The sequence below is a fragment of the Oncorhynchus nerka genome, linkage group LG5, assembly GCF_034236695.1.
Source record: "Oncorhynchus nerka isolate Pitt River linkage group LG5, Oner_Uvic_2.0, whole genome shotgun sequence".
Classification (NCBI taxonomy): Eukaryota; Metazoa; Chordata; class Actinopteri; order Salmoniformes; family Salmonidae; genus Oncorhynchus; species Oncorhynchus nerka.
In genome coordinates, this window is record NC_088400.1 from 42,346,959 (window position 1) to 42,363,034 (window position 16,076).

At 41.7% G+C, this 16,076-nt stretch overlaps 1 protein-coding gene across 1 annotated transcript in view; it reads left to right on the plus strand.

Annotated features, from left to right (window-relative positions):
* Positions 1–8,989, plus strand: part of LOC115129931 (gamma-aminobutyric acid receptor subunit alpha-6-like) — a 30,979-nt gene extending 21,990 nt beyond the window's left edge. Inside the window, exons 8-9 of the mRNA XM_029660732.2 lie at positions 2,796–3,052; positions 4,925–8,989. Coding sequence (XP_029516592.1) covers positions 2,796–3,052; positions 4,925–5,473 — 806 coding nt within the window. The 3' untranslated portion in view covers positions 5,474–8,989. The remainder of the gene's footprint in view (positions 1–2,795; positions 3,053–4,924) is intronic.
* Positions 8,990–16,076: the final 7,087 nt, after the last annotated feature.

Sequence of the window (16,076 nt, forward strand, 5' to 3'; positions counted from 1 at the left end):
TTCAAACTCTCCCTGTCCGAGTCTGTAATACCAACATGTTTCAAGCAGACAACCATAGCCCCTGTTCCCAAGAACACTAAGGTAACCTGCCTAAATGACCACCGACCCGTAGCTCTCACGTCTGTAGCCATTAAGTGCTTTGAAAGGCTGGTCATGGCTCACATCAACACCATTATCCCAGAAACCCTAGACCCACTCCAATTTGCATACCGCCCCAACAGATCCACAGATGATGCAATCGCTATTGCTCTCCACACTGCCCTTTCCCACCTGGACAAAATGAACACCTATGTGAAAATGCTATTCATTGACTACAGCTCAGCATTCAACACCATAGTGCCCTCAAAGCTCATCAATAAGCTAAGGACCCTGGGACTAAACACCTCCCTCTGCAACTGGATCCGGGACTTCCTGACAGGCCACCCCCAGGTGGTAAGGGTAGGTAACAACACATCCACCGTGCTGATCCTCAACACAGGGGCCCCTCAGGGTTGCGTGCTCAGTCCCCTCCTGTACTCCCTGTTCACTCATGACTGCACAGCCAGGCATGACTCCAACACCATCATTACATTTGCTGATGACACAACAGTGGTAGGCCTGATCAACGACAACAATGAGACAGCCTATAGGGAGGAGGTCAGAGACCTGGCCATGTGGTGCCAGGACAACAACCTCTCCCTCAACGTGATCAAGACAAAGGAGATGATTGTGGACTACGGGAAAATGAGGACCGAGCACGCCCCCATTCTCATCAACGGAGCTGTAGTGGAGCAGGTTGAGAGCTTCAAGTGTCCTTGGTGTCCACATCACCAACAAACTAACATGGTCCAAGCAAGCCAAGACAGTCATGAAGAGGGCATGACAAAACCTATTCCCCCTCAGGAGACATGGGTCCTCCTCCGATCCTTAAAGGGTTCTACAGCTGCACCATCAAGAGCATGGTTGCATCACTGCCTGGTGTGGCATCTGCTCAGCCTCTGACCGCAAGGCAATACAGAGGGTAGTGCGAATGGTCCAGTACATCATTGTGGCCAAGCTTCCTGCCACCCAGGACCTCTATACCAGGCAGTCAGAGGAAGGCCCTAAAAATTGTCAAAGACTCCAGCCAACCTAGTCATAGACTGTTCTCTCTGCTACTGCACGGCAAGCGGTACCGAAGAGGCTTCTATACAGCTTCTACCCCCAAGCCATAAGACTCCTGAACACCTAATCAAATGGCTAATGACTTTTTCCATTGCCCCCCCTCCTTTTACACCGCTGCCGCTCTCTGTTGTTATCATCCTATGCATGGTCACTTTAATAAACTCTACCTGTACATATTACCTCAACTGGTGCCCTGCACATGGACTCTTCACCGGTAGCCCCCTGTATATAGTCTTGCTATTGTTATTTTACTGCTGCTCTTTAATTACTTGTTACTTTTATTTCTTATTCTTATCTGTATTTTTTTTTAACTGCATTGTTGGTCAAGGGCTCGTGAGTAAGCATTTCACTGTAAGGTCTACACCTGTTGTATTCGGCGCACGTGACTAATCCAATTTGATTGGATTTTTAATTGAAGTTACAGAACAGAGTAGCGGTGTTCTATAGTACACTGTATTACTTCTACAACTAATATAAGGACAGGACATGAGATGGGAGTAGAAACTAACGGGGGCATTGTTTAATGCATTTCACAGAACAAAACATTCCAAGCATTCCAATGTACGTAAGCAGGCGGGGCGTTACCAGTGCCCTAAAGAACATCAATACACAACAAGTGTAGACTAGAACTTATTTTCTACTCCCAATATAATGTAAGCAAGACCCATTTTGTCCTAATCCAAGCAACTCCAAAGCCATGCGTTCTAATCTAAACAAGGTGTCACACGATGAGGAATGAAGACTGTACTCCAACAGAAGCCGTCATTGCTATTACCCCTTAATTTGACGATTATAGCTCATCTGATTACATCAGTCACACCTCATTAATCTGTTCCAGGAACGATTGTGCATCTGATCTTGCCAATTAATCCAAGGAAAGAGACATTTTTATTAAAGATAATATCTACTGTACCTTTGGAATTCCTCTGCCTCATACACTTACATATGCATGCTGTAGGTAGGCAGAGTTTTGGAGATGGAGGATGAAGTTATGTTTCTGTATCTCTAACATAAAGGGGATTTTCTCTGATTACAGCTATTTGCTAATAATCCCAAATGACCTGCAAGTTTACTATAACTCCCCAGTTATTGTAAAGGTATAATCCTCAGAGTGGAGACAATTTGGTTATTGTCTTAAAAGGAATTTGAGGTGAGGGAAAGTAGGTATGCTATGTGAGGTGGTCGCTTGGGCAACCTCATTAGGAAATAAAAAACAGGAAGCAAAGGTCAATAGGTCATCGACCAGATGTTTACAGGTCATTCTAGTGTCAGAAACGTTCAGTTTCCTGTTTTTCATGTTAAATATTAAGGCCGCCATTCATTGATTAGTGTGTTGGATTTCCACAAATTATTTTAATCGATTTTTTTCTATGTAGTTGTATCCCTGAACTAGCACACCTGATTCAATTAGCCAAGGGATTGATGATTATATGAGAAGTTGAATCAGGTGTGCTAGCCCTGGAATAGATTAAATACAATGAACAGCCAAGGGGGGGGGTCCCCCAGGAATGGTTTGAGTAATGCTAATATAATAGGACGGTTAGGTTTATACCGACTGTTTTAGTACTGTATGTAATATTTGAGTGTGTTGACATAACTATTATTTTGGTTACAATTTACAGCCAAGGTTACAAACTTTTTCAAATTTTCAGGCATCACCACGGTCCTGACCATGACCACGTTAAGCATCAGCGCGCGCCACTCCCTCCCCAAAGTCTCCTACGCCACCGCCATGGACTGGTTCATTGCCGTGTGCTTCGCCTTTGTCTTCTCCGCACTCATCGAGTTCGCTGCCGTCAACTACTTCACCAATGCAGAGATGGAGAGACTGAAAAGGAAGCCGCCAAAATGCCCGCCGGCGCCCCAAACAACCCCAGTGAAAGTGAAGGATATGGAGGAAGTTCTGCAGGTGTGTTAAGACCTATCCTCATTCCCTATACCCTTTTCCACTTCAGAGACTGAAGTATGCACTTGTTCATTCCCCTTCGTTAATTTGTATGCTGATCATCAAATGGAGATTCATTGCAAGTCTCAAAATTGGATAAATGGACTTACTAAAATATAATACAGTAATACAGTAACTGAAGGTTACTTTAGCATTGATCATTTATTATGTTTGGAGGGTCTCTTTTCCTGGCTCTCTCCCTTTGTGCCTCTCTTGTTCTCTTTGTACCTCTCTTTCTCTTTGTACCCCTCTCTGCCAGCCTTCTCTCCCTTCTCTCCCACTCTCTCCGTGATATCACGAGCTAGAAACATTCACTTCCTGAAGGCCAAATAGGAATAGTAAATGATGAATACATGTTAAGTTTGTCCCATTTAGAGTACAGCTGCACAACTGTCTGCTTAGATCAATGCACGCCATTTGTAATCCAGCGCAGAGGCTTAGCAATATTATACAAATTTTAAAAAATGAAATATGCTCTGAACGTCCTACATTTGCTTGCTTTCTCATCATTTAAAAAAAAAAATCTTCAGCATGAAGATAAGGGTTTTGAAGACCCGTGTTGTAGAATATTCGTCCCATTTTCATTTGTTACCTACATTTACAATGTGATGCAAGCATGTTTGCAAGAGCCATTTTGGTATTACCAAAAAATGAACGGCTCCGACAAAGTTTTTGGTTTTTGCTCGTCATACTGCGTACAGCATGTTCTCATGAAAGGGGATTTGTACAGAATCGCGTGTAATGGGGGTTGATCAAACATGTTTTACATTGAATTCATTACTCCATGCATTTGCATTCTACTGCAGTATGAACACAATCCTTAAGTTAAGGGGAAATGACATGCTAACTCTCTCATGTCACAGTCCAGCTGTTGATTGATGGCTGATACTGACCGGGAAAAAGCCATACATTCCCCCTGTATGGCCCGATGACTGCTTAAAGTGTGCCCTGTGGATCTCAAGTCTTCGTGCGGAGTAATCGCGCCTGAATGCAGTTTTAGTAACAACTGCACATCAATGGATTAGCAGGTTGCCACAGCAACACTGCTGGGGCACATCTGTACAAGTTTCAGAAGCCTTGGCGCCAGGAGATAACTCTGTTCCTACAGAGCTGTGGCTCCAGCCCCGCACGGCTAACAGTGGGCAAATCAGCTCGGCATTAGGGCCCGCGGTGTGTATTGATGTGGCTCAGATTTATCTAAAACCTTTTACCTCCCAGCCATAGTGATGTCAAACCTAGCCTAGTGTCCACAGCACTGCGCCTCACATCTCTCAGACAGTAAGCAATATGCTTAGCCAGTTAGCACATTCCGGTAGGGGAATTATCACCGGTGAGGCTATAGTGCAGCACCTCCCTCTTCTGGGGCTGAAACCTATGCTAGCTCTCAGGAGATAAGCTCTTTTGATGTTTTACTGTACTGCCATGCCACCCCATGGAACAGTACTTTGTGACATAAGCTTGTGTGAGATGAGTGAAAACCTACACAAATAACATCTGGGAGCTGGGCTATTCTACCACGCAGTGCAGTATGTATGCAGACTAAAGAGTGTCGGCGGTATAAAGTAGGCCAGTCATATTCAGGCACATAGGAAAGGCTTAGAATCAGTGGTGCCTGACTGTTAACATGGTATAGCTCTGCATAGTTGATATTTCTCAGCTCAGTACAATTGTCATATTGTACCTCATCACAAAGAATCAAGGAAAAATGGTCACATTTGAATTCAAATTGCTCCACTTCAAGGGACTTGCTTGTTGTTGCACATGAGTGAACTATGTGCACAATTCATTCACATCACTGCAGTTTTGGGTTGATGGTTATTTATTATTTTTCCACAGCATAACCCTGACACCAATGGTAACCTGCGGAAACGGATGAACTATATGTCCCAGCAAGATGGCCAGAAAGCCGAGTCAAACAGCACAACAGCGGCAAGAGGGGTAACCAGGAAACAACCCCAGTCTGGCCAATCATCTTCATCCAAAGGGGCAACTGGCGGCGCCATCATCCTACCACACTCCAGCCCCGGCCCCGCCAGCCAACCCAACACTTCCTCCTTGACCCTGTCTGCCATGAACACGCCCCTGGCTCCACCCACAACTGAAAAAGCAATGACAATACTAGCCAACCAGAGCCAGCCCACCGCTGACTCCTCGCTCCGGGACCTTCTAGGACCCAGACTGGAGCACATTCAGCTGATGGGCAAAAATGAGCCCAAGCAGTCGCCATGCTCCCAGCCGACCACCGCCAGTATGGGTGGGACCAGTAAAATCGACAAGTATGCCCGCATCCTGTTCCCGGTGTCCTTTGGCGCATTCAACATGGTGTACTGGGTGGTTTACTTGTCAAAAGATACCATGGAGGCCAAATTTAGAGGCCAAATCTAGTTTCTAGCTCCTCTTGGGGTCATTTTGGGAATCCCTTTCTCCAAAATGTCAAATGACAGGAGAAAAAGAGCTTTGGAGACATGGGAGATTAAATCATTTTTCAACTAACAAGGAAACCAAATATGCTGGACAAGAGCCTCAAAAGATTACACCCAGGAATACGAATCTCTGCACATCTGTTTGTTTAATTTCCGAGAGGTCTTCTGAGAATGAGCATGGTAAAAAACAAACATAAAACCATTTTAAAAAAATGTCTGATTCAAACAAATATCACAACTATGGCCATATCCAATATGCAATACAGTAACGGTTTGATGGATTGGTTAGTTGTCTTAATGTTAGTGAGTACAGTAACACCTGATCTTAGCGTAAACAGCTAATAGGTCCCTCTAGTCTTGGCAGGCATTGCTCCAATGACAAAGGACAAGGACAATATCACTGAAGACGAGCTGGTCACACAAGTCGCAAGGTGTCGAGCATATGAACAAGAAGATTTTGGGTGTACTTTCTCCCTTATTGATGACCAGATGTAAATGACTGGGTATGTTGTCATTTGTTCTGGTATCAAAAGTAGATACACTTTTGTCCACTCAAGTCTAATTTGCGCTCCCAAGTCTGTGCAGCAAACCTCGACCAAGCTTTGTTAAATAGCATAGAATGAGGATACCAAATACCATAGGTGCTGGCCTATTTACTTCACTCAGTACCCTACAAACAACATTTCCAGGGGGTAATGTTCATCTAAGCCCCATTAGTTCCCTCCAAAAACATTCTAGGAAGTCTTTGTTTGAACGGTCAACTATGAAACGATGAGCGTTTTTTTTTTTTACATGGTCAGTTTCTGGAACATTGTGTACTAATGTATTCAGTCAATATTCTTCATTCATGTTAACTTACAAAGGAACATATTGTAGGAACCCTTTGGTTTGGGAACGTTTCCTCTGAGTTCGGGAGTGTTTATTTGTGAGCAAATGTGGGGCCTGATTCATACGGTTTTGTCCGCTACCTGTTATTGTTATTGTGCATCATGTGTGCAGAGGAAGAGTCATTCCCCATAACCAAATTCCTACTATTAATGTAGAATGCCGTGCACTACCATGAGTCCATCGGGACACGCCCAGAAGTTCTGTTGGTTACCCACAGGGCGAACGACGTCATTTCAACATGGAAATGTTGGTAGTATTTGGTTGAGACGTTGATCAATAAGATTTCAACCTTTATTCACCCACTCAAAAAGAAAGCCATGAGTTTGTTGAATTCCCAATGTGTTATCACTATGCTTTTAAATCATCTAAAAGCACAACCAAATTCCAATGGGAAAAACCATGTCGGATTTTTGGTTTAGTTGTCATCTAAATGTGTTATTAGTGCACGTTCAGCCATTTAAAAAGCAGAACAAAGTTCAAATGGAAATACAATGGTAGATGTTGTATTTATACAAGAACTTCATGTGTTATCACTGTGCTTCATCTAATAGCAGAACCAAATGACCTGGGTTGCAGTTGAGATGACATTAGAAGTACATGATGCAGATGATGCTGGTTGAGATTCTGCGCAGATTATTATAGCAATTGTGAAGATCTCCACAGACCAGCGACATTTGCACGCTGTCTTGAACATGCACGCTTTCTATGATCACAGAAGACATTTAGTAACAGTAACCTCAATGTGGTCATAGATGTGTTACTCATATTAGGTTAAACAAATACGGTTACATTAGTTTGTAAGATAGCCTTAACTTCATGCTATTTACTGTATTATAAAAGTCATGTTGAATTGTGTTTGTGTCACCAAATATCAACATTTAAAGGAGATGTTCTGTATCCAATGATTGGAAAGTTTCATCTGAGCCACTTGGCTTAATCCGATTCTTTAAGTTTTGGTTGTGATGGAGGTATATAAATGATTAATTTGTAGACAAACCAGAATTAAAGACAGTCTGTCAGTGGCAGACAACTATCCAAGCAGAAAATACATCTCCTTCAAATGTTAATATTTGGTTGCGTTGAATACCAAACACAATTCAATATCCAGCTCATCTAAAAATGAATAATTTGTTACAGTGAGGGGGGGTAGTATTTGATCCCCTGCTGATTTTGTATGTTTGCCCACTGACAAAGAAATGATCAGTCATAATTTTAATGGTGGGTTTATTTGAACAATGAGAGACAGAATAACAACAACAAAAAATCCAGAAAAACACTTCAAATGTTAGAAATTGATTTGCATTTTAATGAGGGAAATAAGTATTTGACCCCTCTGCAAAACATGACTTAGTACTTGGTGGCAAAACCCTTGTTGGCAATACCAGAGTTCAGACATTTCTTGTAGTTGGCCACCAGGTTTGCACACATCTCAGGAGGTATTTTGTCCCACTCCTCTTTGCAGATCTTCTCCAAGTCATTAAAGTTTCGAGGCTGACGTTTGGCAACTCGAACCGTCAGCTTCCTCCACAGATTTTCTATGGGATTAAGGTCTGGAGACTGTCTAGGCCACTCCAGGACCTTAATGTGCTTCTTCTTGAGCCACTCCTTTGTTGCCTTGGCTGTGTTTTTGGGGTCATTGTCATGCTGGAATACCCATCCACGGCCCATTTTCAATGCCCTGGCTGAGGAAAGGAGAGAAAAACACCCCCAAAGCATAATGTTTCCACCTCCATGTTTGACGGTGGGGATGGTGTTCTTTGGGTCATAGGCAGCATTCCTCCTCCTCCAAACACGGCGAGTTGAGTTGATGCCAAAGAGCTCCATTTGGGTCTCATCTGACCACAACACTTTCACCCAATTGTCCTCTGAATCATTCAGATGTTCATTGGCAAAATTCAGAGGGGCATGTATATGTGCTTTCTTGAGCAGGGGGACATTGCGGGCATTGCAGGATTTCAGTCCTTCACGGCGTAGTGTGTTACCAATTGTTTTCTTGGTGACTATGGTCCCAGCTGCCTTGAGATCATTGACAAGATCCTCCCATGTAGTTCTGGGCTGATTCCTCACCGTTCTCATGATCATTACAACTCCACAAGGTGAGATCTTGCATGGAGCCCCAGGCCGAGGGAGATTGACAGTTATTTTGTGTTTCTTCCATTTGCGAATAATCGCACCAACTGTTGTCACCTTCTCACCATGCTGCTTGTCGATGGTCTTGTAGCCCATTCCAGCCTTGTGTAGGTCTACAATCTTGCCCCTGACATCCTTGGAGAGCTCTTTGGTCTTGGCCATGGTGGATAGTTTGGAATCTGATTGATTGATTGCTTCTGTGGACAGGTGTCTTTTATACAGGTAACAAGTTGAGATTAGGCGCACTCCCTTTAAGAGTGTGCTCCTAATCTCAGCTCGTTACCTGTATAAAAGACACCTGGGAGCCAGAAATCTTTCTGATTGAGAGGGGGTCAAATACTTATTTCCCTCATTAAAATGCAAATCAATTTATAACATTTTTGACATGCAAATTTCAGGATTTTTGTTGTTGTTATTCTGTCTCTCACTGTTCAAATAAACCTACCATTAAAATGATAGACTGATCATTTCTTTGTCAGTGGGCAAAAGTACAAAATCAGCAGGGGATCAAATACTTTTCCCCCTCACTGTATATGTTGGATTCACTTCTCCATCTCAACCAAAAATCCAAGTCAAAGAATAGGACTAAATCAAATCAAAAAGGTAAATGCACTTTATTCAAAGTTTGATTTAGTACTATTCTTTAGCTTAGATTTTTGGTTGAGATGAAGACATGTATCCAACATATTAATTGTTGACTTCGGCCTAGTATGGTTCTCAATCAGAGGCAGCTGTTGTTAGTTGTCTCTGATTGAGAATCATACTTAGGTAGCCTGGGTTTCACTTTTGGTTGGTGGGTGTTTGTTTCCGTGTGAGTGTTTGGGCCACACGGTACTGTTTCGGTTTTGTAAATTCACGTATTCGTTTATTGTTTTGATTCAGTGTTCAGTGCTTTCTTTAATTAAAATCATCATGGACACTTACCACGCTGCACTTTGGGCCGATCCTTACTCCTCCTCAGACGAAGAGGGCGATAGCGGTTACATAACTGCAAGGAAATATGTGCCGTCATCATTGCTTTGCACAAAAAGGGCTTCACAGGCAAGGATATTGCTGCCAGTAAGATTGCACCTAAATCAACCATTTATCGAATCACCAAGAACATCAAGGAAAGCGGTTCAATTGTTGTGAAGAAGGCTTCAGGGTGCCCAAGAAAGTCCAGCAAGCGCCAGGACCGTCTCCTAAAGTTGATTCAGCTGCGGGATAGAGAGTAGAGAGTTTGCTTGGGAATGGCAGCAGGCAGGTGAGTGCATCTGCACGCACAGTGAGGTGAACACTTTTGGAGGATGGCCTGGTGTCAAGAAGGGCAGCAAAGAAGCCACTTCTCTCCAGGAAAAACATCAGGGACAGACTGATATTCTGCAAAAGGTACAGGGATTGGACATCTAGGGTAAAGTAATTTTCTCTGATGAATCCCCTTTCTGATTGTCTGGGGCATCCGGAAAAAAAGCTTTTCCGGAGAAGACAAGGTGAGCGCTACCATCAGTCCTGTGTCATGCCAACTGTAAAGCATCCGGAGGTCATTCATCTGTGGGGTTGCTTCTCAGCCAAGAGAGTGGGCTCACTCACTTGGCTAAGAACACAGCCATGAATGAAGAATCATACCAACACATCCTCCGAGAGCAACTTCTCCCAACCATCCAGGAACAGTTGGGTGACAAACAATGCCTTTTTCAGCATGATGGAGCACCTTGCCAAGTGATAACTAAGTGGCTCGGGGAACAAAACATCGATATTTTGAGTCTGGCCAGGAAACTCCCCAGACCTTAATCCCATTGAGAACTTGTGGTCAATTCTCAAGAGGCGGGAGGACAAACAAAAATCCCACATTCTGACAAACTCCAAGCATTGATTATGCAAGAATGGACTGCCATCAGTCAGGATGTGGCCCAGAAGTTAATTGACAGCATGCCAGGGCGGATTGCAGAGGTCTTGAAAAAGAAGGGTCAACACTGCAAATATTGACTCTTTGTATCAACTTCATGTAATTGTCAATAAAAGCCTTTGACACTTATGAAATGCTTGTAATTATACTTCAGTATTCCATAGTAACATCTGACAAAAATATCTAAAGACACTGAAGCAACCAACTTTGAGGAAATTAATATTTGTGTCAATCTCAAAACTTTTGGCAACGACTGTAGACCTGAACAGTATCAGTGATGATATGACTTATAAAGTATGGTTAGATTTAATTTGCTTTGTGATCAGTGTCCCTTCCACGGGACGGTTGAGCTAACGTAGGCTAATGCGATTAGCATGAGGTTGTAAGTAACAAGTACTTTTCCCAGGACATAGACATATCTGATATTGGCAGAAAGCTTAAATTCTTGTTAATCTAACTGCACTGCCAATTTACAGTTGCTATTACAGTGAAATAATACCATGCTAATGTTTGAGGAGAGTGCACAATTTTGAATAAGAAAAGTTATTAATAAACAAATTAGGCACATTTGGGCAGTCTTGATACTACATTTTAAACAGAAATGCAATGGTTCATTGGATCAGTCTAAAATATTTTGCACATACACTGCTGCTATCTATTGGCCAAAATCTAAATTGCACCTGGGCTGGAATAATACATTATGGCCTTTCGCTTGTATTTCAAATATGGTACAATTTTTTTTTTTAAATAACGTTGTTGTTTTTTTCTTTGTATTGTCTTTTACCAGATCTATTGTGTTCTCCTACATTTCTTTCACATTTCCACAAACTTAAGTGTTTCCTTTCAAGTTGTACCAAGAATATGCATATCCTTGCTACAGGCAGTTAGATTTGGGTATGTCATTTTAGGCGAAAATTGGGGGGAAAAAGGGGCAGATCCTTATTAAACCTACCCTTTGGAATGACTTCTATAGCAACAGAGAATGTATTTAGTTATTAAGACATGAATTGTCATTCTCACCATAGCACATTGGTAGTAGTCAGTGACATATCGAAGCTGGGCTTGGTTAAAACACTAGATGTGAGACCAAAGGGATAGATCAATTCTCCAACTAGGAAGTGCTGCCCAGCCTATTGTTTGTTTCCTGATAGTCAATTTAACATTGAAGATCTGATATTGTTTCAAAGGTACAAATTCAACATATTTTATACAAGGTTCGTCTATGTTGAAAATTGGTTTCCATGATGACAAATCCTGTGGTTTAAATATCACCTTAAAAAAAACAGTTTACTTTGTATTTTTTACAACGTTGGATCAACCACTTTGTGCCCAGTGGGTAGGGACTTGGTGAGGAAGTGGGAAAGTGTGCTATGTAATTCTCTCTGGTCGTTAGGTATCGAGAGTCTTTATAGGGTCTCTATGCCAACTTTGGACAGATTTCCACTGATAAGTTACAGAAGCCTACATGGTCAATTCTTACACTGTGCCATGTCCACTGTGCCATGACATGTGCCATGTCCATAGCATCCTCTTACGGTGAAAGTGTACTTCTGTCTAATCTTTCCCGGATGGCAACTCTCCTCTCGCCTTGTCAGCTGAGGTGATGTCACCTGCAGAGGCATGGTCAGTGATCATCCTGATGCTTGGTTTCCTGCAATGCTAATGGCTATTATCACCCAGATAGGTCACACATCGTTGGCCCCTCCGTCACTGTTGACCTAATTGTGCATTTCTTCCATTTCCTGAAGGTGGGGCTCAAAACAGAGGCTGATGGACAGATCAAGATGTCTGCCTCAGCTTCAGGTCTCCTCCATGCACTCGTGTGAAATTGATTCAGCTCCCCCCCTTAACAAAACACACATCCACGTACAACAACACTCTTTAAGGACCTTGTTAGCAGCAGGTGAGATGGTGTTTTGATGCATTTCTGTGTGTTCTATTTCCCAGCTGTCCCCATTGATTTCTCTGTCTCAATAACACACCTTGCCTAGGGATTGATGTGGGTGTCATCAGTGGGTCGCCTTGCTTGTTTAAACAATCCCAGGCTAGACGGCGGCCGGCTAATGAAAGTTAGGTCTTACGTAAGGAGCTCCTGGATGCTGTTTGGGAGCGGCAGAACAGAGGAGAAGTGTAGTGAGTCTAGTGGAAATAGCCAGAGTGCTCTTGCAAAGGATGTGGTTGACTGGTTACATCTGATACTTAAGCATCTCCCTGGGTGGTTAGCGTCACCATAACAGAGGGAGATATAGAGGTATTGCCCAGGCCCAATGAGGAAACACATCGTCCCAGTTTTTTTTTTCTCTCATACATTTTTTGTTTTGTTTATGTCCTGAATATCTAAATGAGGCTGCTTAGAAGAAGCAGATCTGGGAAATCATGTGTTAACACACTGCAAACCTGGACATAAAAACTGTCCACCACTGTTACGCCCAATTGTTGGAGTTGTTTTATTCTATTGCCCACTAAAGATGTTCTCCGAGACATGGTCCTGAAGGTCAATAGTTCAATTTATGGGTCATACGTTGGTTTTCATAACGCCCTGACCATTGTCTATATTCATCAGAAACACAACTCTTTCAAAAGGTCCTTTTTATCATACGTATTTTTGGTTCAATAATATGTGGGGTTACATTTCAGTGTAATTGTGTCTTACACAAAAGTCTTGTGAGGTTTTTGTTCTTATGCGGTACCTATAATTTCAGCTTTGAGATCACGGTAAGCTTTCCTCCACCCGCTTGTATGGTTTTACGATTACTGTCATATTGGACTCCGGTACAGAGCTGTGTCTTTGTTTTCTGTTTTAGGGATGAAGCTTATTCCTCGACCTACTGCCATTGGAAGATAATCATATTTGGTAAATTACTTAGCAATGGAAGTCTTTGTCTCTGAGAAACACTGGAGATTGAAAATGATTTATTGTGCAATTAATTATGTGCACAGATATCCATAATTGTCTTTGGACTGCCTCCCGAGACCAGAACCAAGCCCAGGAGAGAAATATAATGTAACGGTTTTCTATTGGTGAAGGAGAGTCGGACCAAACTGCAGCGTGTAGATTTCGATCCATGTTTAATAAAACAACGTAACACGAATCAAAATACAAACTCAACAAAACAATAAACGTAATGAAAACCGAAACAGCCTAAACTGGTGCAAACTACCACAGAATAAGGACATCAAGACACTAAGGACAATCACCCACAATACAACCAAAGAATATGGCTGCCTAAATATGGTTCCCAATCAGAGACAACGATAACCACCTGCCTCTGATTGAGAACCACTCCAGACAGCCATAGACTTTCCTAGAACACCCTACTAAGCTACAATCCCACTAACATACACACCAAAACCCCCAGACAAAACACACCACAATAGAAAAACTCCATGCCACACCCTGGCCTGACCCAATACATGAAGAAAAACACAAAATACTTAGACCAGGGCGTGACATATAACTACAATAAGAATTGGGATGGCATTTTTGAAAGTATATATGAGATTTTGGTGAGGAAGTGACATCACCAATCAGCCAAATAAACAGAGTGCATATGTTACAGCATTTGGTGGTTCAGTTTTCTCCATATTCTCTTCCCGAAGAATTCAGCAGGTTTTGCATTACTATATGTTACGTGGTCAGCCATTAGGCTATATAGTCAAAGTTCTAGCCATGTGTCTTCTTCAGCACCCCTATCTGGTAAAAGGCTTGTATTGTGATGCGTTTTAACAAACCAAAAACAAAAATAGGTGAATCTGTTTGTATAATAAAAATGTTTACATCCATATTAGGACATCAGTCATCCTCCTCAAACCCCGAACACAGGTCAAACATCAACCCTCCCATTTTGTTGTTCAGCCCTAACCATTAGGGCTAATGTGTTACAAACTGCAGAGTGCAAAGTAACTGCATTGACAGCCCCGGCGTGAAAATAATAATAATAATAATAGCTTGGCTGTAAATGACACGAACAATTTGTCGGTGCTTGACTCGGCAATTTCACAAAGCAATTAAAGCATAATTAAGAAAACATTACTTCATAGACGGTTGGCTGAGCGCATGTCACTGACAAGTGCTAGGCAAAGGGCTGAGGGCTGTGACTCATGCTTGTTGTGTCCTGCTGCTGCTATCCCAATTGTACACAGACACATCTCACTGGTTAGCATCTGCATGTCACAGCAGTCAATGATGTGTGAGCAACTCGACAACAACCCCAAACTGGAGTGAAATAAGGAGGAAATGTCTCAATTAGTAGAGTGTTGTATCTGAGTACAGTATTGGTAGTGACATAATATATGCATGTACTGTACTGTGTGGGTTTTTTCTCTCTTTTACTCACAACAGTTTTGTCTGTTCATGTAGCCATTTGCTTCTTTGATTATAGTAAGGAAAGACAGTTGAACTAATCTCATTTTCATAATCGGGTTATATTTCATTATTCAAAATGATTGGAATCCTACCTTGTTTCTTACCTTTGCCAAAATCAACTCACATCCTCTTCATGCCCATAAAAGGTATACCGTTTAGGTCAACACACTAGTCTGTCCAGCTTTAAATATGTTTACTATAATGCCCCCTGCTGCCATGTTATGATATTACACAATAAACTGAAAATACTGTGACAGCAATGACTATAAAGTCTTACTGTTTTTTAGTGTATGTTGTCAGAGTTTGCCTATTGATAATGAGTCTTGCAGCCTAACCTAAGGGGACAGAACTATACAAATGTAAACGTCGAAGCTACCAACCTTTTACTGAAAGAGACAATATTAACCCAGAGATATTTAGATTAGGGCATATTTATAGATTTAGTCATGTGTTTGTTATAAGGTTGTTTGTTGGATTCTTTTTTATACTGCCCACAAACCTACGCTTTTCAAGATGATCGGTCCTGACTTTGTGTGATAATGAAAGTTGTGGGTGGGTGTATTACATTTTCTTACATAATATTTAGTTTTCCTAATATCTTGTACCCTACCAAGAACAAGAGGGCTCCAGCATCTGTGGTGCTTGGTCCCCTAACAAGTTCAGAAATGCATTCACATACAAATGTACACACATTAATCTATACTCATTGGTGGAAAAAGAACCCAATTGTCACAACGGTAAAGATAACTTAATAGAAAATGACTCTAGTAAAAGTGAAATTCACCCAGTAAGATACTACTTGAGTAAAAGTCAAAGTATTTGGTTGTAAATATACTTAAGTATAAAAAGTAAAGTAAAATTATACATTTTTTCAAATTCCTTATATTAAGCAAACTAGAAGGCACAATTTTCTTGTTTTTAAAAATGTATTTATGGATAGTCCAACACTCCAAGACATAATTTACAAATGAAGCATGTGTGTTTAGTTAATTCGTCAGATCAGAGGCAGTAGGGATGACCAGCGATGTTGTCTTGATACTTAGGGGAATTGGACCATTTTCCTGTCCTGTTAAGCATTCAAGTACTTTTGGAGTGCCAGGGAATTGTATGGAGTAAAAAGTACATTATTTTCATTAGGAATGTAGTGAAGTAATAGTAAAAGTTGCCAAAAATAGGAATAGTAAAGTACAGATACCCCCTCAAAAACTATTCAAGTACAACTTTAAAGTAGGCCTACAGCCTATACTTATTTAGGCTAAGCTTTTGTTTTGCACCTTTTGTGCATTTCCCATTTCT